The sequence below is a fragment of the Pristiophorus japonicus genome, chromosome 9, assembly GCF_044704955.1.
Source record: "Pristiophorus japonicus isolate sPriJap1 chromosome 9, sPriJap1.hap1, whole genome shotgun sequence".
In the NCBI taxonomy this organism is placed as follows: Eukaryota; Metazoa; Chordata; class Chondrichthyes; family Pristiophoridae; genus Pristiophorus; species Pristiophorus japonicus.
Window position 1 is genome coordinate 25,627,576 of NC_091985.1, and position 22,379 is coordinate 25,649,954.

Below are 22,379 nucleotides of genomic sequence, written 5' to 3' on the forward strand. Positions count from 1 at the left end.
CACCTCCCAAGTTCCCCTCCAAGTCACACGCCATCCTGACTTGGACATATATAGGCTGTTCCTTCATCATCGCTGGGTCAAAATCCTGGAACTCCCTCCCTAACAGCACTGTGGGAGTACCTTCACCACACAGACTGCAGCGGTTCAAGAAGGTGGCTCATCACCACCTTCTCAAGGGCAATTAGGGATGGGCAATCATGACCCTATCCCAAGAATGAATATTGAATCATATATTCGGCCCATCGTGCCTGGGGCTGGCTCTTTGAAAGAGCGATCCAATTAGTCCCACTCCCCCCGCTCTTTCTCTGGCCCGGCAAATAGTTCCTTTTCAAGTACATATCCGATTCCCTTTGAAAGTCACTATTGAATCTGCTTCCGCCGTCCTTTCAGGCAGTGTGTTCCAGATCATAACAACTCACTGCGTAAACAAAAACCTCTCCTCATCTCCCCTCCCTGGTTCTTCTGTCAGTTGTCTTAATCGGCCTAAACGGGCTATCGGCACGGCAACCTCAATGGACGAAGAGCCCTCTTCCGAGTCCTGCCCTGAATTTTGTTCCCAAAAGCTGAAAATAAGAAAGACAAATCGAACAAGTAACAGCTTAACTGGACGGCGGAGTCGAGTTAAATTCATCACTCACGCGGGCTCTCACATCTCCACGGGATTTTAGCCGTGCATTTCTCTGGGTTCAGCAGGGGGAAAGGGTTTATGCCACTGTAGGTAACATGTGACCCAATGGGACAGCCGTGGCTGATTAACTGGGAACCTGACCCGCTGGTGAATTCAGTCGTTTATGAGCAGAGGTCCTCAGGGCAAATTTTAGCATCAATAATTAATGTCTCTTTATGCACAATTATACATTATATCCATAGATCTTGCATTTTAATAATTAACACTTACAATTAGAGCTGCCATGCCACATAATTAATCATTAAATCTGGCTTCTTTAGGTACATTTGTTTCCTGGGGCTGCGATCGTGGTCTCTCTCACCGAAGCACAGCTGGTTTTCATTTAAACCTTAAGAATTGTTCAGCTCGTAAAAGAATCTTCAATCAGGCGCTTGGAAAGTGGTTAATGCAGGGTGTAGCGCACATGGGGAGGGGGGGAGAGCAGCACAGAGAGAGAGAGAGCAGGACAGAGAGAGAGAGCAGGACAGAGAGAGAGAGAGTGGGGGGGGGGAGACAGGGAGGGCAAGACAGAGCGAGAGGGGAAGAGAGAGCGAGCAGCACAGAGAGAGGGAGGGGAGAACAGAGAGAGAGAGCAGGACAGAGAGAGGGAGGGGGGGAGACAGGGAGGGCAAGACAGAGAGAGAGGGGAAGAGAGAGAGAGAGAGAGTGAGCAGCACAGAGAGAGGGAGGGGAGGACAGAGAGAGAGAGAGAGAGAGAGCAGAGAGAGGGAGGGGAGAACAGAGAGAGAGGGAGAGCAGAACAGAGAGAGAGAGAGGGGGAAGACAGGGAGGGCAAGACAGAGAGAGAGAGGGGGAGGGCAAGACAGAGAGAGAGAGAGAGAGGGGGAGGGCAAGACAGAGTGAGAGAGGGAGAGAGAGAGGGAGGGCAAGACAAAGAGAGAGAGAGAGAGGGCAGGACAGAAAGGGAGACAGAGAGGGAGAGAGAGAGGGCAGGACAGAGAGGGAGAGAGAGAGAGAGGGCAGGACAGAGAGAGAGAGAGCAGGAGAGAGAGAGAGAGAGAGAGCAGGATAGAGAGAGAGCAGGAGAGAGAGAGAGAGAGCGGGAAGGAGAGAGAGCAGGAGAGAGAGAGAGGGGGCAGGACAGAGAGAGAGGGAGAGAGAGGGCAGGAGAGAGAGAGAGAGAGCGGGAAGGAGAGAGAGCAGGAGAGAGAGAGAGGGGGCAGGACAGAGAGAGAGGGAGAGAGAGGGCAGGAGAGAGAGAGAGAGAGCAGGAGAGAGAGAGAGAGAGAGAGCAGGATAGAGAGAGAGCAGGAGAGAGAGAGAGAGAGCGGGAAGGAGAGAGAGCAGGAGAGAGAGAGAGGGGGCAGGACAGAGAGAGAGGGAGAGAGAGGGCAGGAGAGAGAGAGAGAGAGAGAGAGGGCAGGAGAGAGAGAGAGAGAGAGAGAGAGAGGGCAGGAGAGAGAGAGAGAGAGGGAGAGAGAGAGAGGGCAGGACAGAGAGAGAGAGAGGGAGAGAGCAGGAGAGAGAAAGGGAGGGCAGGAGAGAAAGAGAGCAGGAGAGAGAGAGGGCAGGAGAGAGAGAGGGTAGGAGAGAGAGAGGAGAGAGAGGGAGAGAGCGGGCAGGACAGAGAGCGAGGGAGAGAGAGGGAAGGCAGGACAGAGAGAGAGGGAGAGAGAGAGGGGGCAGGACAGAGGGAGTGTAATGTCTGTAAGCTTGTAATGTTTGTAGCTCCACACTGTGGATGTGGACGTATTGTGTGCTGCAAGTGCAGGGTTAATAATAAACAGAGCCGGCAGATTTCCGGAGACTTCCGAGAGAGCTGCCTGCCATGTTAGGAAGCTATCTGTGCTATGCTCTGTGAATATATCACATTTGGCGACTGAGATAGGATTTTTCGGATGATTTATGCTGAATTTCTGATGGGTGAAGGATTCAGCCAGCCGACAGAGAGACTTTGGAAGTTTCTGTCTTTGGAAAAAGCTACAAAATCTGAGGTAAAATACAGCACACGGTGTGAACAGCTAGAGATTAAAAAGGCATGTGTAATGGGACATTTGGGGGAATATAGACACGACCGGGAAAGTTTTAAAGCGTATGTGGATTGGCTAGAAATGTATTTCACTGCAAATAACATAATCGAAGTTCCAGACAATGCAGTCCAGAACCGGGCTGTGTTGGAACGTAAGAAAGCGATCTTCTTATCGGAGGCAGGTCCGGCATTATATGACACTCTTGTAAATCTGCTTGTACCTGACGAGCCAAAGGACACAGCGCTTAAAGAGATTTTAATGAAGCTGGAGCAGCACTATAACCCCAAACCGTTAGAAATTGCTGAAAGCTATCGTTTCGGGATTCGGAATCAAAATACTGATGAGAGTATCAGTGATTACATCGTAGCATTAAAAAAGCTATCGATGTACTGTAATTTTGGAAACTTTCAAAACCGAGCATTATGGGATTGTTTTGTTTGTGGGGTGAAAAATGATGCGATCAGAAGGAAGTTATTAATGACGGATGACTTGACTTTTGAGATTGCTTGTAAGACAGCAAGGTCGATGGACATGGCCGAACAATATTCCCGAGAATTAAATAATGATTACGGTCGTCAGGCAACCGAGGTAAATCACCTGCAGGTTCAAAGTAAAAGACGGGCATGGCCGAAAGTCTCAGAAACTGGAAATTCTAACAGAGCGTCGAAGTCGTGCTATAGGTACCCGGGACAACACATTGCTCAAAGTTGTCCATACGTGAAGGCAGAGTGTTTCTTCTGCAGAAAGACTGGGCATCTTGCGAAGGCATGCCGACTGAAGGGTAAACCAGTTTTTAAAGCTATGAGTCCAGTGTTCAAAGCTATGAGTAAAAATCCCAAGAAACTACAAAGCATGGAAGAACAACAACAGGACGAGGAGATGTTAGAGTTACACGTCATCAGGAGCATGAGGTTAATGGACTGTGATTCGGAAAGCATCAAAATCCACATAGATGTTGCGGGATTCAAGATACCAATGGAAATTGACACGGGTGCGTCCATGAGTGTAGTACCGGAGTCACTGTACCTCGACAAATTGTGTGATTTCCAACTGGAGAAATCCAAGATAGAGCTGTGAGGCTACTCGGGAGAGAAAATTCCTGTGGTAGGTCGTATCACCGTACCGGTGAAATATAAAAATTAATTTCAGAACTTGCCTCGAATAGTAGTGAAAGGAGACAAGTCTGCCTTACTAGGAAGAAATTGGTTGAGCTCACTGAAGCTGGATTGGAGTAAGATTTTCTGTGTGGAAGCGAGATTTTCATCAACGGATGAGGTTATCAAGCAGTATCCGAAGGTGTTCTGCGAAACGGGCAGTCCGATCCAAGGCTTCAAGGCAAGTGTCAGGGTACAGAAGGACGCTAGATCGGTCTACTACAAGCCACGTTCCGTACCATATGCACTCAAGGAGAAAGTTGAGCAAGAACTCAAAAGACTAGAGACTGAGAACATTATTTGTAAGATAGATCGATGTAATTGGGATGCACCCATTGTTGTTGTACCTAAGTCTGATGGTAAGGTAAGATTGTGTGGTGATTATAAAGTAACCGTAAACCAGGTTCTAGAGGGTAATGCCCCAATACATTGCTGAATATAGAAGATTTGTTCACAACACTGACAGGTGGTCAGATCTTCTCAAAACTGGATCTTACGAATGCCTACTTATAGCTTGAACTAGATGAGGAGTCCAAGTCATGTTTGACTATAAATACTCATCTAGGCCTATATCAATTTAATAGGCTACTGTTTGGAGTGTCTTCCACCCCAGCCATATTCCAAAGGGTGATGAACCAGATTTTGCAAGGTATTGAAGGGGTAATATGTTATTTGGATGACATAGTAATTTCAGCACCAAATAGGTAAATTCATAATAATATATTGAATGAAGTCCTCAAACGGCTAGAGAAGCACAGAGTACAGTGTCTGCTCGTAAGTGTGAGTTATTTAAAAACTCAGTAGAGTACTTAGGGTACAGAGTAGACAAAGATGGTTTACATCCAACCATGGAAAAATTGGATGCGATCAGAAATGCACCCACTCCCAGGAATGTCACCGAACTTTGTTCATTCTTAGGTCTTTTGAACTATTATGGGAAGTTCCTACCAAATTTGGCTACAGTATTACATCCACTGAATGAATTTTTGAAAAAACAGGTCCATTGGAAGTGGTCAAAAGAATGCGATACAGCATTCAAGGAGTGTAAAAGCAAATTGGTAGAGAGCATCATGTTAGTTCACTATGACATGTCTAAGGAGATTAAGCTAGCATGTGATGCCTCTCCGTATGGAGTTGGGGCAGTGATCTCTCATGAATCACATAGTGGGGAGGAGAGACCAATTGCTTTTGCTTCACGCACTCTCAGTGCCAGTGAGAGTAATTATGTGCAAATTGAAAGGGAAGCTTTGGTATTAATTTTTGGGGTCACGAAGTTTCACAAATACTTGTATGGTCATAAGTTTACCATCGTTATGGACCATAAGGCCCGAACAGCAATCCTCCATCCAAAGTCCCCAGTTCCAACATTAGCTGCAGCCCGAATGCAGAGATGGGCTTTGATTTTGTCAGCATATACATATGATATTGAATACAGACGATCAGCTGATCACAGTAATGCTGATGCAATGTCTAGATTGCCTTCCCCATCACAAGTTACACCCGATAGGGAAGAAGTGTTTTATTTTTCATACATTGATGAACTGCCAGTCACAGCTGAAGAGATTGGTAGAGCAACCAAACGTGACCCAGTGATGTCAAAGGTGTATGAGTATATTGCAAATGGATGGCCAAACCAGGTAACAGACAAAGATACACATCCATTCTTCATTCATAGGAATGAATTATCAGTCGATAAAGATTGTATCATGTGGAGTGCAAGAGTGGTCATACCAAATAAATTCAGGTCCAAATTATTAGAAGACCTACATGACCAGCACCTGGGAATGTGCTTGACCAAGAGTTTTGCACGCAGTTATTTATGGTGGCCAGGGCTTGATAAAGATATAGAGTACATCGTGAGTCAGTGTACGACATGTCAATCGGTAAGCAAGCAACCACCATCAGTACCATTACAGCCATGGAAATGGCCTCCCAGGGTGTAGCAAAGGCTACATATTGATTTTGCTGAGTTAGAAGGACAGCAATTGTTCATTGTGACTGATAGCCATTCGAAATGGGTTGAGGTGTTTCCAATGTGGAAAATAACAACAAGTAAAACATTGGACATTTTACAAAAATTATTTTCTTCATTTGGCCTCCCTGAAGAAAATGTTTCGGATAATGGACCACAATTTCGTTCAGAAGACTTTGCACAATTCACAAGCAAAAATGGTGTGAAACATACCAAGGTTCCACCATACCATCCTGCTTCGAATGGTGCAGCAGAGCGCACTGTACAAATTGTAAAACATGCCCTCATAAGACAAATGTTAGTTCCAAATCCAAGGAAATGACAGTTGTCATTGGATCACAAATTGGCTAATTTTTTGATTACATATCGAAATACTCCTCATACAACTACTGGTAGAACACCAGCAGAGTTGTTTCTCAAATGACAGCCTCAAACCAGATTCTCGTTGTTAAAGCCAAATTTGGCACAGTCCGTAGAAGAGACACAATTAAGACAGAAAGAGAATCATGATAGAGGTGGAGTAAAAGAGAGAGAAGTGTGAAATTAAACCAGAAGGTGAGAGTGAAAAACCATCACCATAAATGGTTAAAGTGGTTACCAGGAAGAGTAGTGAAGATATGTGGTCCTCGCACATATTTGGTAAAGATGTTTGATAATGGACAGGTTAGGTTTGTTCATATTGATCATAAGAACATAAGAATTAAGAACAGGAGTAGGCCATCTAGCCCTTCGAGCCTGCTCCGCCATTCAACAAGATCATGGCTGATTTTACCTACAGACATGGAAGGAGTTGAAGGTGAGAATGATTCAATTATTTCTGATTCATCAGATAGTTTTGATACACCAGTAGCAAATCCTAAATCCAATGTACTGGAAACAAACCCAGGAGAGAATCAGAATGAAAGTCTGAGTCCGAGTCAGGAAAACAAAGAGCCTGAATTAGAGTGAGTTCAAATTAAAATCAAGGAAATTCCGTGGAGGAAAACGTTCCTCAGGATGAGCCTCGAATGAGTTTAGATTCAACACCATGTTTGGAAGGTTCTGTTCGAGAGCGAAGGTATCCTCTTCGAAACAGAAAACAAGTGGTAAAGTTAAATTTGTAAATATGGGAAAAAATAAGTTTATATCCTGTGTTATGTATAAACATGAAGGTTATGTATGATGTTTGTTATGATGGCTACTTCATTAAGGAGGGAGAAGTGTAATGTCTGTAAGCTTGTAATGTTTGTAGCTCCACACTGTGGATGTGGACGTATTGTGTACTGCAAGCGCAGGGTTAATAATAAACAGAACCGGCAGATTTCCGGAGACTTCCGAGAGAGCTGCCTGCCATGTTAGGAAGCTGTGTGTGCTGTGCTCTGTGAATATATCACAGAGAGAGCGAGAGGGCAGGACAGAGAGAGAGAGGGAGAGAGCAGGAGAGAGAGAGGGCAGGACAGAGAGAGCAGGAGAGAGAGAGAGAGAGAGAGGGAGAGAGAGAGAGAGAGAGAGGGCAGGACAGAGAGAGGGAGAGAGAGAGCAGGAGAGAGAGAGAGAGAGAGAGGGAGAGAGAGAGAGAGAGAGAGAGAGGGCAGGACAGAGAGAGGGAGAGAGCAGGAGAGAGAGAGAGGGCAGGAGAGAGAATGAGAGAGGGCAGGCAGGAGAGAGAGAGAGAAAGGGAAGGAAGGAGAGAGAGAGAGAGAGTAGCACAGAGAGAGGGGAAGGGAGGGCGGTGGGGTGAATCTTGACTCTCAGTCAAACAGCCGTTTCCCCCCCAACTCCTATATTTTTATAATTAATTAGAAAAGAGTTCAAAGAAAATGAAAACCCCTCAATGTTTTTTATCGTCCCTATGATTTTTCTGCAGGGTTGCTTGCAGCAGTTTCCTGCAGATTAAGCTTCAATTCCTGGAGGCTCCAGTATAGTCCTGGAGGGCTGATCCCCCCCACCCCTTGTGGGGCAGTGACTCACTGAGTGACTGTAACTCAGGCCCACGACATGTGGTGCATTTACCTACTCAACCAGTCGGGGGAGCCCTTCTTCCTTTCTCTTTAAAGCTGCCCGAACAATTCTATCAGCTTTCTTCCATCTTTGTGTCTCTGTCGGAATTCACTCACAAAGTCTGCTGCTCCTCACAATCCAGTGAGGCTCTCATTCTGTTCCCCATGTCCCGTGGAAGTGGGTTCTGTCGTCCAAAAAGAAAGACTTGCATCTATATCGCACCTTTCATGGCCACCGGACGTCCCAAAGCGTTTTACAGCCAATGAAGTACTTTTGAAGTGTAGTCACTGTTGTAATGTAGGAAACACGGCAGACAGCAAACTCCCACAAACAGCAATGTGATAATGACCAGGTAATCTGTTTTAGTGATGTGGATTGAGGGGTAAATATCGGCCAGGACACTGGGGATAACTCCCCTGCTCTTCGAAATAGTGCCATGGGATCTATTACATCCACCTGAGAGAGCAGACGGGGCCTCGGTTTAACGTCTCATCCGAAGAACGACACCAGCGACAGTGCAGCACTCCCTCAGCACTGCACTGGAGTGTCAGCCTATATTTTTGCGCTCAAGTCTCTGGAGTCGGACTACGAACCCTTCAGACTCAGAGGCGACAATGCTACCCACTGAGCCACGGGGGAGTGACAGCACAGCTCTCCTCCAGCGAACGGCAGGCAATCAGCCGAGGGCTCGTCGGCTGGTGCAGGCTGAGGTTGTGAAAGCTGAGGCACTCGGCCTGATTTTTAAAGCAGCCGCCTCGCCTTATCGGGCCTGTGCGCCAGAGGCATTTGTTTTTGTACCTGTCGATGGCAGACTGGGGGATGGCCTGCAGAGATAGGCCTTGCTGCAGCCTGGGGCTGGGGGATTGAGGGAGGGGATGGGAGGTGTGGTGGTTATACTGAAATAGGCCAGTTTTGGAGCTGTTCGAGGTCAAAGATGTCAACATGTGGTGATATTAGGAGTGAGATTTGAGTTCAAGAGGTGTAAGGCCAATCATAATCGTTTTCCTCTTTTTTTCTTCTGCCAGTTTTCTCCCGCCCGCCCCCCCCCCCCCCCCCGCCGTCCTTCCCCTCCTCCCCCAAAGACGTAAGCTCCTTTCGGAGGCTGTGACTCCACAAGAGGCAGGACTCTCACAAGTGGCCAATATTCCCACAATGATTGTTTGCTATTCGACCACAGGAGAGGCAGCACAGCCCTGTTGAACTTGAACTTGCATTGATATAGCGCCTTTCATGACCTCAGAACATTCCAAGGTGCTTTACAGCCCATGAAGTGTAGTCGCAGTTATAATGTAGGAAATGTGGCAGCCAATTTGCCCACACTTCAAACAGCATTGAAATAAGTGACCAAGTCATCTGTTATTGGATGTAAGTTGGAGGATAAATATTGGCCAGGACACCGGGGAGAACTCCCCTGCTCTTCTTTGAATAATGCCATGGGATCATTTACATCCACCTGAGAAGGCAAACGGGGCCTGGGCTTTAACACTTCATCCATAAAACGACATCCCCGACAGTGCAGTGCCCCCTTGGTGAAGTGTCCTAACCCGATGCAGGAGAGCGATCAGGAGAGGAATCCTTGGCTGATTGCCACCCCCTACCACAGCACTAATGCCACCTCTATTTCCTTACTGTCATTGCTCTGCTAGAGGTCAGCTCTCAAAGCACCAATCTAGAGTCCAACCTAGGACCTACCTGGGTCAACGCTTTAACTGGTTAAGTTTCCAAGGGAGCTGCATAAATTAAATAGCTGAAGTCATTTTTACTTTGGGATGAAGACATCCACCATTTTAACCAAATTGAGCAAGTCTCCAAATGAGTGACTCCCTGCCTTTAGCTTCTTGCCGCTGGTTACATTAGTGGCTACAGAAGGAAAGGGCATTGGTGACCATGGCTGAGGGAGGAACTGAACCATAGGGATGTAGACGGATCCATGACCCATGCACGATAAAGTTGTGCTCCTTACCGCTGGGCTAGTAGAAGTATTGACCAGGGTTCCCTCTCCTGATTGGTGTCCAATAAATGATGTTCTAGCTTGCAATCCGACAGCGAAATAAAATTTGAAACAATAAGTGAGTTGTGAACCTCGAGATTGTCGCTGATCTTAATCGTCTGACTTTTGAACTGAGCTCAAATACTTTCCAGTTTGAGTCACGCCTTATCCGAAACATTCAAACAACTAAAAACAGGAGCTGATACTATTGGCTCACGTTCAGCAGAGACAAGCGCCCGATACCTGGGGATTGGGGTTGCCAACTCGGCTTGCACACGTTCCTGGAGGATTCATCACATGACCAAAAACCACCCCGCCCCCGCGCTCCTGCCATTGGTCACCCGACAAGTCCATCCTCGCGATGCACCACAACCATATTCTCTAAACCAAATCCGGTGACACACAGGGTAAAAGCATAGCAAGGTAGCCAGGGCAGAAAATGTTGGATGTGCAGTATAGAGAGGCAGAATTCTTTTAGCAGCACAAATACACTACAAATGCAAATCAAAAGTGCACATAATTACCATGGATGTGAGGTCACACTATTGAAGCCCGTTCAGACACCATTTATGAATAATACGATAATACAGCTCAGTCCATTGACCTGAAACTGTGATTATGTCTAACGGTATGCTATATTCCAATGACCATGGCTCTATTCAATTTGGGGACGCGTTGCCTGAACTGGGAACTCTTCCGGGGACATTGTTTGCCCGGGGACACAGTACCTCATCCCCTGGACTGTCCCCTGGAAAATGGGGACATATGGTCACTCTGCCACAATCTCACGCCAATCGGAAGGTTGAACAGACTCTTCTTCCTTAACCTATTGGATGATTCTTCACTGTCCGTTAAATAGCCTTTTTCCACATATAACTCGTGGAACAAAAGTGTTCGAAGAAATGTTTTTTTCTCCTGGGTCGCTCGATTCAGTGGGGTGGAGATCAGTCTTTCATTGTTGGTGACTCCAGGGCATTCCCGGAGGCTTGGCACCCCTAACTGGGGATGGACGTTGGTGTTTACCGGCCCTGGTGGTGAGAGCAGAGGTCAGAGTTGGGCGTCCTGTCAGTAAATGGATTCCAGGTGGTTGGGACTGTGAAAGGGCTATTCGGAGGCACTGCCATCATAAAGCAGTAGTGGTTTCCAGCGACAGCAAGACCATTGATATTCCAAATAAGCAGCTTGGCCTCATTTCCAGAAACCTGTAATTGTCTGGATTTATAAGTCCCTCGCAGTGGGACCTAATCAACAGTCTCTCAGAGTTCCTGACCTCCTGGCTATAATTACAGAGCTGCTTGCGCCCAGATCCTCATTCCATTTTAATTTTCATTTGATTTATTCCCGGGATGTGGGTGCCCTTGTCTAGGCCGGAGCTTATCGTCCACTTCCTCTCGTTGCCCTGAGAAGATGGTGGTGGGCCTTCTTCATGGGCTGCGGCATGTGGTGTTTTTTTTTGATACAATCGAGTGGCTTGCTAGGTCAGTTCAAAGGGCAGTTAGGAGTGAAGCACACTGGTGTGGGACTGGAGTCAAATGCAGAATGATAGAACCATACAGCACAGAAGGAGGCCATTCGGATCATCATGCCTGTGCCGGCTCTTTGAAAGAGCGATACAATTAGTCCTGTTCCCCTGCTCTTTCCCCATAACCCTGCAAATTTCTCCTTTTCAAGTTTATATCCAATTCCCTTTTGAAAGTGACTATTGAATCTGCTTCCAGGCAGTGCGGTTCCAGATCATAACAACTCGCTGTGTAAAAAAACAAATAGGCCAGACCAGGTAAGAACGGCAGATTTCCTTCCCTTAAGGACAATAGTGAACTAGTTGGGTTTTTACAACAATCTGACAGCTTCATGGGCAGTTTTATCGCTGCTTCTACTCGGTATTTCCAGATTTTTAACTGAATTCAAATTCTCAAATTGTGATGGTGGGATTGTGAACCTGAGTCCCCCGGATCAATAGTCCCAGCCTTTGGATTACTAGTCAAGTAACATAACCACGACACTCTCGTACCCATTGACTTTCTTCACAAAGTGTGCAGTTTTACTTTTTAATTATTGAAAGTATTTTTAAAGTGATCAAGAGGACAGTAACAAACCAGATCAGTCAGTCAAGCAGGTCTCGCTGATCCCACTTTGATATTAGCTGGAGTCTCTCGAACCCCTCAGCCCACCATCGATCAGATCCGATGTCAATCAGGGGGCTTCCCCGATATGAATGTTCTTTGGTTAATAGACGCTGCCCGATCGAGCCGATCTATCTGAAAATCAGAATGATTTATTAATCGGTTTAATGTTGCCCACAGATGCCGAGCCCCTTCATGGTCCTACTCCAGAATCTTGAGTAACTAAATCTAGGCTGACTCTCCGGTACGGTACTGAGGGAGGTACCGTCTTTGGATGAGACATTAAACCGAGGCCCCGTCTGCTCTCTCGGGTGGGCGCCATGGATTCAAAGGAGGGGAGTTATTCCTGATGTCCTGGCCAACATTTTCCCTCAATCAACTTCACTAAAAAAACAGATTTTCCAGTCATTAATCGCTTTGCTGTTTGTGGGAACTTGCTGTGCACTAATTGACTGGTGGGTTACAACAGAGACCACACGTCATTGGCTGTAAAGCGCTTTGGGACGTCCTGAAGTCGTGAAAGGCGCTATATAAATGCAAGTTCTTTCTGTCATTATTGGCTGTGTAACAGTGAAAACAAGATCAGAAAGTGCTGGAACTACTCAGGAGGTCAGGCAGCATCCGTGGAGAGAGAAGCAGAGTTAACGTTTCAGGTCGAGGAGCCTTTGCCAGACCTGGAAAAAGTTAGAGCTGTAACAGGTTTTTATTTCAAATTTCCAGCATCCGCAGTATTTTACTGTTGTATTAGTGAAAACAAGATGCCTGGTTGCCTAATGAAGATTGGTGGGACTAGTTGCGGTAACTTGCTCCCTCCCTTCTGTAATGTATGCACCTGTGAGTCTGTTCACAGGTTTGTAGAGCTGTTGATCCACTGGTACGCTCGCGGCCTTCCGCGAGAGGTGGGCGCCGGAGGGACTGGAGTGCATTATCACCCCCGGCAACCAAATTTTAATTTGATTTTACATGTTTTAAAGTTTAATTTGTTTTAATGGCAGGGTTTTTAGTGTAACCCTCCCCTTTTATAGGGGGCACTTGTAAAATATATAATTTTAATGTCCCCCCAAAAAATCACAAAAAAACCCCACAAAAAAAAGCAAAAAAACAAAAAATATTAAAAAAGAGGGCAGTTAAAAGTGTCTGGAGTGTCCCCCAGATCGGGAGGGGGGGGCGCATTTGATCTAATGTTTATTTTGTTCCCCCCCCAAAAGAGTTGTAGAGCTGTTGAAAACAAAAGAAACAAGGGGGCAATTGTTTGAAAGTTTTTGGAGTGTCGTCCCCCCCCCCCCCTTTAATCAGGGGGCACTCGATTTAATTGTTTAATTGTCTTCAACCCAAAAGAGTTGTAGAGCTGTTGGGCCTCACAACTTGAGCCTCCTCCGGGCAATCCCCTCCGTGCCTTTCAGTTCTGTGCCGCGGGGTTTCCTGTACGGGCTGCTCCTGCACACTCTCCACCTTGCCATCCTCGTCTGCCGTCCGGACACGCCATGGCGCACCATCTTGCCGTCCGGAGGAAGCGGGGGTCCCCGATGGAATGCACTCTACACCGGAGTCCTCCCACCATTTATTGGGGACATGGCCTGGAGGGTGGTGCATGGAGCAGTCCCAGGCTCCCAGGCCGCCTGCAATTTCTGCGGTCTGGAAGAGTCCGTGTTCCATGTTTTTGTGGAATGTGCGAGGTTGCAGCCCCTGTTCCATTATTTAAAGGGGCTGCTCCTCAATTTCTGGTTGCACTTCAGTCCCACACTCCTGATCTTTGGGCACCCTGTGCGGAGGGGAGCGGGTAGGTCAGAGGGCCTCCTCGTAGGACTGCTCCTGGGCACGGCCAAGGGTGCCATCAGCCGGTCCAGGCAGCGGGCGGTCGAGGGTGTCGTTCAGCCCGACTGCCTGCCTCTCTTCCGCGGTCACATCCGAGCCATGGTGTCCCTGGAGATGGTGTACGCGGTGTCCACCGGTACGCTCGTGGCCTTCCGCGAGAGGTGGGCGCCGGAGGGACTGGAGTGCATCATCACCCCCGGCAACCAAATTTTAATTTGATTTCATATGTTTAAAGTTTAATTTGTTTTTATTGCCAGTTTTAGTGTCTTCCCAATCAGGGGGCACTTGTATAATTTGCTTCTCGGTGCCCTATAAAACCCACAAAAAAAAAAACACACAAAAAAGGGCACTTGAAAAATGTTTGGAGTGTCCCCCCCAAAGGGGGCACTTGACTTATTGGTTAATCGTTTACAACCAAAAGAGTTGTAGAGCTGTTGGAAACAAAAAAAACAAGGGGGCACTTGTTTGAAAGTTTTTGGAGTGTCCCCCTTTGAATCAGGGGGAACTCGATTTAATTGTTTAATTGTCTTCAACCCAAAAGAGTTGTAGAGCTGTTGCACCTCACAACTTGAGCCTCCTCCGGGCAATCCCCTCCGAGCCTTTCAGTTCTGTGCCGAGGGGATTCCTGTACGGGCTGCTCTTGCACACTCTCCATTTTGCCATACTCATCTGCCATCCGGACACGCCATGGTGCACCATCTTGCCGTCCGGAGGAGGCGGGGGTCCCCAATGGAGTGCTCTCTACACGGGAGTCCTCCCTCTATTTATTAGGGACTTGGCCTGGAGGGTGGTGCACGGAGCAGTCCCGTGCAATAGGTTTTTAAGTCGGTTCACGGGCTCTCATGCCGCCTGCAATTTCTACGGCCTGGAGGTGTCCGTGTTCCATGTTTATGTTCAGTGCGTGTGGTTGTGGAGGGGAGTGGGAAGATCGAAGGGGCTCCTCATAGGACTGCTCCTGGGCATGGCCAAGGGGGCCATCAACAGGTCCAGGCAGCGGGCGGTCAAAGGGGTTGTTCAGCCCGACTGCCTGCCTCTCTTCCGCGGTTACATTCACGCCAGGGTGTCCCTGGAGATGGAGCACGTGGTGTCCACCGGTACGCTCGCGGCCTTCCGCGAGAGGTGGGCGCCGGAGGAACTGGAGTGCATCATCACCCCCGGGAACAGAATTTTAATTTGACCATTTAATGTCCAAAGTTTAATTTGTTAATTTGTCGGTTCTAGTGCCCCTTTTAAGGGGGGCACTTGATTTATAGTTTAATTAAAATAGTTGTAGAGCTGTTGCATTGTGAGGGGCTTAGCCAGTCACATGATGTTCATAAGACTCAATAAAACCCCAGTCAGTTGGGTCTAGGTCATCCACAATGAGGTATGCAGTTGTGAATCTAGTGGATGAGCTGGTAATGTGTCGTGTTTTTGTTAATAAACCAACCAGTTCTTAATTGCAATGTGTTGCTTTGAATTCTTAAGCAAAGAACCCATGAAGCAAATACTTGACCCCTTCACGTAACAGTGCCTTCTTTCTGTCCGCAGGACCCGGCTTTCTCGGCTCTGATCCACGACAAGCTCCAGGTGCCCAACACCACCCGCAAAGCCTGGAATGAGCGCGACAACAGGTGCGATATCTGCGCCACCCACCTCAACCAGCTGAAGCAGGAGGCCATCCAGATGGTGCAGACGCTGGAGCAGGCAGCCTCGCTGGAGCAGTACGACCCCCTGCCGGGCTCCCCTCTGCCCCTCTCCAACATCCCCTCGCTGGTGGGATCGCGCAACATCGGCAGCCTGCAGGTGGCCCGGGACTGGGCCTTCGTCCCCGCTGCCTACGCCGCCGCCACCACCACCTACGCCGGCTTCCTGACCAACAAGCACGCGGGCAAGCCCAACTCGCTGGGCGTCGGCGGTGGGGCGGAGAAGAAGGGCGGCCCCCCCAGCCACCCGCTCACCAAGGCCGGGCTGCAGATGGCCACAAGCCCCAGCAACGGCAACATCCTCAGCTCGGTTGCCATCCAAGCCCACCAGTACCTGGAAGGAACGTGGTCCGTGTCCAGGACGAATGGCGTGACGCTCTATCCCTATCCAGTAAGTGTTTGTGAGGCGCGTGCGCAACACAGGCATGTGTGTGACACATACTCACACACACACTCACACACCTCCGTAAACCTGCCCTGTCCTAACTCGCACCAAGTCCCATTCACCCATCACCCCTGTGCGCGCTGACCGATGTTGGCTTTTGGTTAAGCAATGCCTCGCTTTTTAAAATTCTCAAATCCCTCCATGACCCTGTGCACCCTATCTCTGTAACCTCCTCCAGCCCCACAGCCCTCCGAGATCTCTGCGCTCCTCCAATTCTGGCCCCTCGCGCATCCCTGATTTTAATCGCTCCACCATTGATGGTTGTGCCTTCTGTTGCCTAGGCCCTATTTTAACTGCCCACCCGCCAAGTTTCCGCTGAGTGAGTAGGTTTAAAATCGCCCCCTTAAAGCCAAAATGGGCAAAACAAGATTAAAGGATGATAATGGTAAGTCTGCATATTGTGATACCATTATTCCCGTCCAGAATGGAGGTGATTGGGTAATTCCCCTGTCAATCGCTGCTGTGAGTGAATGGATTGATTTTACACACATAATTTATACTGTGTGACCATCCTCCACTCACTGCACGTTGCTGGAGAAATCACCCTGCTTTTATCGGGAGACTCTGTTTGCTGTTGTTTCGGTCATGAGTTCTTGATTGATTAATCATTCATTTTACCGCGGTATGTGGGATCTTGCTGTGTGTGGCTGTCCTGTTTACCTGTCAACTTACTTAAAACGAATTCACTGCATCCAAAACTCTTGGAGATGTTTCTGAGAGAAGTGTTAAGGTGCAGAGACTAGGCCTGTATTACATTGAATATAGAAGACCAAGGGGAGATCTAATCGAGGTGTTTAAGATGATTGAAGGTTGGTAGATAGGTAGAATCCAGACCTTCAAATTAGAGCCAAGCGGTTCAGGGGTGAAGTCAGGAAGCACTTCTTCACACAAAGGGTGGAGGAAATCTGGAACTCTTTCTCCCAAAAGGCTGTTGAGGTTGGGAGTCAGTTGAAAATTTCAAAACTGGGATTGATAGATTTTTGTGAGGCAAAGGTATTAAGGGTTACGGAACCAAGGCGGGTAAGTGGAGTTAAAAGACAGATCAGCCATGACGCTGGAGGAGCTGAATGGCCTCCTCCTGTTCCTATGGTAGCAGGCTGGAGGAGCTGAATGGCCTCCTCCTGTTCCTATAGTAACAGGCTGGAGGAGCTGAATGGCCTCCTCCTGTTCCTATGGTAACAGGCTGGATGGACTGAATGGCCTCCTCCTGTTCCTATGGTAACAGGCTGGATGGACTGAATGGCCTCCTCCTGTTCCTATGGTAACAGGCTGGATGGACTGAATGGCCTCCTCCTGTTCCTATGGTAACAGGCTGGATGGACTGAATGGCCTCCTCCTGTTCCTATGGTAACAGGCTGGATGGACTCAATGGCCTCCTCCTGTTCCTATGGTAACAGGCTGGATGGACTGAATGGCCTCCTCCTGTTCCTATAGTAACAGGCTGGAGGAGCTGAATGGCCTCCTCCTGTTCCTATGTTCCTAAATGCAAGTCTTGCTTTCTTTTTTATTTACGTTTACGATGCTAACAAGTAGCAACCAGAGGAAATGGTCCTCCGGCTTTCTCTGAACCCGGTTGATCTTTGAAAGGTGATCCAGATGGCCGCACTGTCTCTCTGACTAACATCGGTTATTTATGGGATGGGCCTGGCTGTCGGAAGATGGATATGTGGGGAGGAACAGAAACAATAATCAAAGTAAGATCTTACCAGTGGTCGTGTAACGAATCTCCCGAGTGTAGCTGAACAAACACCACACAGGCTCACCGAGCACATAAAAGGCAGCAGTCTGACCAAGATGCTGACTGCTTCTCAATTGGAGTCAGCTTTGACCTTTTAGATTCCACTGAGATAAATTGGAAAAACGTTGGAGCTTCATTTGTGGGATGAAAGTACCCAAGCTGATTGTTTCAGTGCTCCTTTAAAGCAGATGGCGATGCTTAGAGGGAATTATTGTTGTAACATACTCGCTCCATTTAATTAAAACCATGGAACCTGGCAGCGCAGGAGGCCATTGGGCCCACCATGCCGTGCTGGGTCTTTGAAAGAGTGATCCAATTGGTCCCACTGCCCTGCACTTTCTCCACAGCCCGGCAACTGTTTCCTTATTAAGTAGTTATCCAATTCCCTTTTGAAAGTTACCATTGAATCTGCTTCCACCGCCCTTTCAGACACGCCATTCCATATCATAATAATTTCTCCTCATCTCCCATTTAAGGAACTTAAAAAAAAATCTCCTAGTTTGTCAGAGAAGTATTAGTTTTCACATTCCCACTCCAGTTCCACAGCGGCCTGTCACCTTGGAACTCCTCGGCAGAGATGTTGAACAAATATTTTGTATGGGCCTTCACTGGAGAAGACACTAAAAACATCCCAATAGTGGATAATCAAGGGGCTATAGGGAGGGAGGAACATAATACAATCACTGTCACTAATGAAGTAGTGCTCGGCAAAATAATGAGACTAAAGGCAGACAAGTCCCCTGGACCTGATGGCCTGCATTCTAGGATCTTAAAAGCAGTGGCTGCGGAGATAGTGGATGCATTGGTTGTGATCTACCAAAATTCCCTGGATTCTGGGGAGGTCCCAGCAGATTGGAAAACTGCAAATGTAATATCCCTATTTAAAAAAGGAGGCAGACAAAAAGCAGGAAACTATAGACCAGTTAGCCTAACATCTGTCATTGGGAAAATGCTGGAGTCCATTATTAAGGAAGCTATAGCGGGACATTTGGAAAAGCATAATTCAATTAAGCAGAGTCAGCATGATTTTATGAAAGGGAAATCATGTTTGACAAATTTGCTGGAGTTCTTTGAAGATGTAACGAGCAGGGTGGATAAAGGGGAACCAGTGGATGTGGTGTATTTAGATTTCCAGAAGGCATTCAATAAGGTGCCACATAAAAGGTTACTGCACAAGATAAAAGTTCACGGGGTTGGGGGTAATATATTAGCATGGATAGAGGATTGGCTAACGAACAGAAAACAGAGAGTCAGGTGGGGATTTTGCTGCTTTTCTTGTTCTTCCTGGGCTTTGCAGCTTCCTGTGCAGTTTAGACACAGATTGACACCTCCCAGCAATGCAGGAGTTGTGCATTACCACACTTTGCTGAACATTGGTAATGCTTTCTGTTGCCTTCCTCTCCTGAAGCCGCTGACTCTCGCTGGGGTATGGATCCGAGGCATCCATGTGATCCTCCTTTATATATCAGAGCCCAGATGAAGAATATCAGCGGGCTGTTTGCTACTTGACCATCCTGGCCTTCTGCCCGCCAAAACCTCCCTCAGATCCACTGTTGGCAACGGAACATTCAGCTGCCTCAGTCTCTTTGCCCCATTGCCTCCCTCTCCTGCTTTAAAAAAAACACTCTCCTGGCTGGCCTCCCACGTTTACCCTAGGTAAACTTGAGGTCATCCAAAATTCGGCTGCCCGTGTCCTAACTTGCACCAAGTCCCGCTCACCATCACCCCTGTGCTCACTGATCAACATTGGCTCCCGGTTAAGCAATGCCTTGGTTTCAAAATTCTCATCCTTGTTTTCAAATCCCTCCATGGCCTCACCCCTCCCTATCTCTGTAACCTCCACCAGCCCCACAACCTCCTCGAGATGTCTGCACCCCTCTAATTCTGCCCTCTTGAGCATCCCTGATTCTAATCGTTCCACCATTGGTGGCCGTGCCTTCTGTTACCTTTGCCCTAAGCTCTGGAACTCCCTCCCTAAACCTCTTCGCCTCTCTACCTCTCTTGGAGGGACGCTCCTTAAAACCTACCTCTTTGATCAAGCTTTTGGTCGTCTGCCCTAATTTCTACTTAAGTGGCTCGGTGTCAAATTTTTTGTCGTATAACACTGCTGTGAAGCGCCTTGGGACGTTTCACTAAGTTAAAGGCGCTATATAAATACAAGTTGTTGTTGTTATTGTGAAGTCCCTTTTTTTTCTTTCAGGCTTCCTAAACTCTCGTTTCTGGCTTGATGTTCTTGTTCGCCTTCAATAAAGTGGCTTGAACGCCATTGTGCACGTTAAAGGCGTTGTATAAATCTAAATTATTGGTGGGTAGTGGGGCTCGTGATGGATGGGATCAGAGGAAAGGCTGATCCTGCCCCTCACGCTGCACCCACTTTTCCGCAGACGAACTCTCGATAGTGATCAGGGGGTGAAAACACTTGCTGATCCTCACCCTTCCCCCGGTGATGCTCTCCGCTCTCTCCCAGCCGAGGAGCAATGAGGACAATTGTAGTGCTCTCCCTCTCCCACCACCCTGGCTCTCTACCTCCCACCACTGACCAGCGATCAAACTGTGCCAGCCTGTGTGACCACAGCCAACGGCCCTCCCAACTGAGTCTTTTGCCTCCTGTGGGATTGAACTTAAAATGGCCGCTCAGGTGTCCTTGACATTTGCAGCATACCTGAGTGATAGGGCCATCGGGATTTAATCGGTGTTGGTAGTTCCTCGTGAGGCGGTTTCCTCCAAATAAAAGTGTCTCTGGAGCACTGGTGCTTCAACTTTCCAGGAACACACGTTCGTGAACTGACACATCGTATACTCATTCTATTTAGAGAGGTGTGAAGCAGCCCTTAGCAACGGCATAGCAAAGGCCAGCTTCTCACCCGCAATGCAAGCTAGTGGACAACCTGATTTGGAAGAACACGCGATAGAAAAAGAGGAGGTCACTCGCTTAAAAAAAAGAAAATGAATTAATACTCAGGGGGCACCCACCCCCCTCAACTGAAAGGTCAACTATTGTTCAGACCGAGAGAGTATTTTCTGCTTTGGGATTCTTATTTGTTTTGCTAATCATTTGCAGCCAGCCAGGTGTTGATGAATGCTAAAGTCAGACTCCCACATTTTATAGAAGTGAGTTCCTGGATTCCATCTGGGTAAACTTTGGCCAACTGGCTACGTGGCTGAACGTGCCCACTGAACTATGAGCCCGCCCTGAGGTAACTTTGCCCCTGAAAGGCTTGTGGCAAGGGTCCGATCACCGTCACTGTACCCCAGCCCCCAAGTGACTGTATCGTGCCGCACCTCGGGGCGCTAACGAAGCCCACTAGGTAGTCCGGAGGGTCGGTCCAATCACGTATTTCTAGAAGGAATCAACAAAGGGTTGGCCCCAGTTTTCTCCCCCCCTTCCCCACCTGTCCTCTCCTGGCGTTGGTGACCATCAAAATGACCATTTTTCACGAGTGAACCAAGACAGGGAGATTCTGGTAAATAAAGAGCTCCAATTTCTCTACTCTCTCCTCATTGCTAAAGTCTTTCGCCCAGTATCATCTTAGTGAAGCACTTCTGCACCCTCTCCAAGACCTGGACGTCATTCCCACCACAAAGGTTTAACTAGTGATTTTCACAGCTTTAGTGTTACCTTTTTTACTTTGTATCCCTATTGATAAGATCTAGGATTCCATATAGAATCATAGAAATTTACAGCACAGAAGAAGGCCATTTGGCCCATCGTGTCTGTGCTGGCCGAAATCCTACTTTCCAGTTCTTGGGCCATACCTCTGTGGGCTACAGCACGTCAAGTGCATATCCAAATATTTTTTTAAATGTGATGAGGGTTTTCTGCCTCTACCACCCTTTGAGGCAGTGAGTTCCAGACCCCACCACCCTCTGGGTGAAAAAGTTCTCCTCAATTCCCCTCTAAACCTCCCCCAATTACTTTAAATCTATGCCCCTGGTTGTTGACCCTTCTGCTAAGAGAACTTGGTTCTTCATATCAATAATTTGCCATTGGTTTAGCACTCTGTATCCCTATGGATAAGATCTAGGATCCCATATAGTATTCCGTACAACTTGATCAATTTGTCTTGCCACTTTTAACGATTTGGGTATCTGAACCCCTAACTTTTTCTGCACCTCCATTCCCTTTTAAGGTTTTACCATTTAATGGATGTTTCCTTTCTTTATTTTTCCTCCCAAAATGTCTTACCTTGTAGTTCTTCACATTAAATTTCATCTGACATCGATTTTTCCAAGTCACTAACCTGTCTCTCATTCTAGTAAGAGCAATGGTCCCAACACTGACCCTTGAGGTGGGGGGGGGGGGGGGGGAGTTGCGGGGGGACAACATTCTTTATAACACTCTAATCTGAAAAAACATCCATTCACCAATACTCTCTGTTTCCTGTCCTTAAGCCAACTTCCAAGCCATGCTGCCACATTGCCTCTAAAACGCGTGCCTTGATTTAATTGACAGTCTTCCGTGTGGTACTTTATGAAATGTCATTTGAAAGTCCATGTATACAACATCCGCTGCATTTTCTTTCTAATTCCACCCATTACTTCCTCAAAGAACTCTATTAAATTTGTCAGACATGACTTGCCTTTTACAAATCTGCGACACGCCTTTAATTAACCCATATCTTTCAAAGCCTTCATTTAATCCTGTATTATGGCCTTTAAAAGCTTACCCACTGCCAATGTTGGGCTAGCTGGTCGATAGATATCTAGGGGGTCATTTTCACTTTTGGCCAACAGGAATTCATGCTTTATACGCGGTGCCTTTAGTAGTAAAACTACTTGCTTGAGTGCTCAGCGATTTTCATTCACCAAACCCCAGTCA

The 22,379-nt window shown here is 47.5% G+C and overlaps 1 protein-coding gene across 1 annotated transcript in view; it reads left to right on the forward strand.

Annotated features, from left to right (window-relative positions):
* kif26ba (kinesin family member 26Ba) overlaps nt 1–22,379 on the forward strand; it is a 525,292-nt gene that overhangs the window by 125,421 nt on the left and 377,492 nt on the right. Inside the window, exon 3 of the mRNA XM_070888651.1 lies at nt 15,223–15,768. Within this exon, the coding sequence (XP_070744752.1) occupies nt 15,223–15,768 (546 nt within the window). The remainder of the gene's footprint in view (nt 1–15,222; nt 15,769–22,379) is intronic.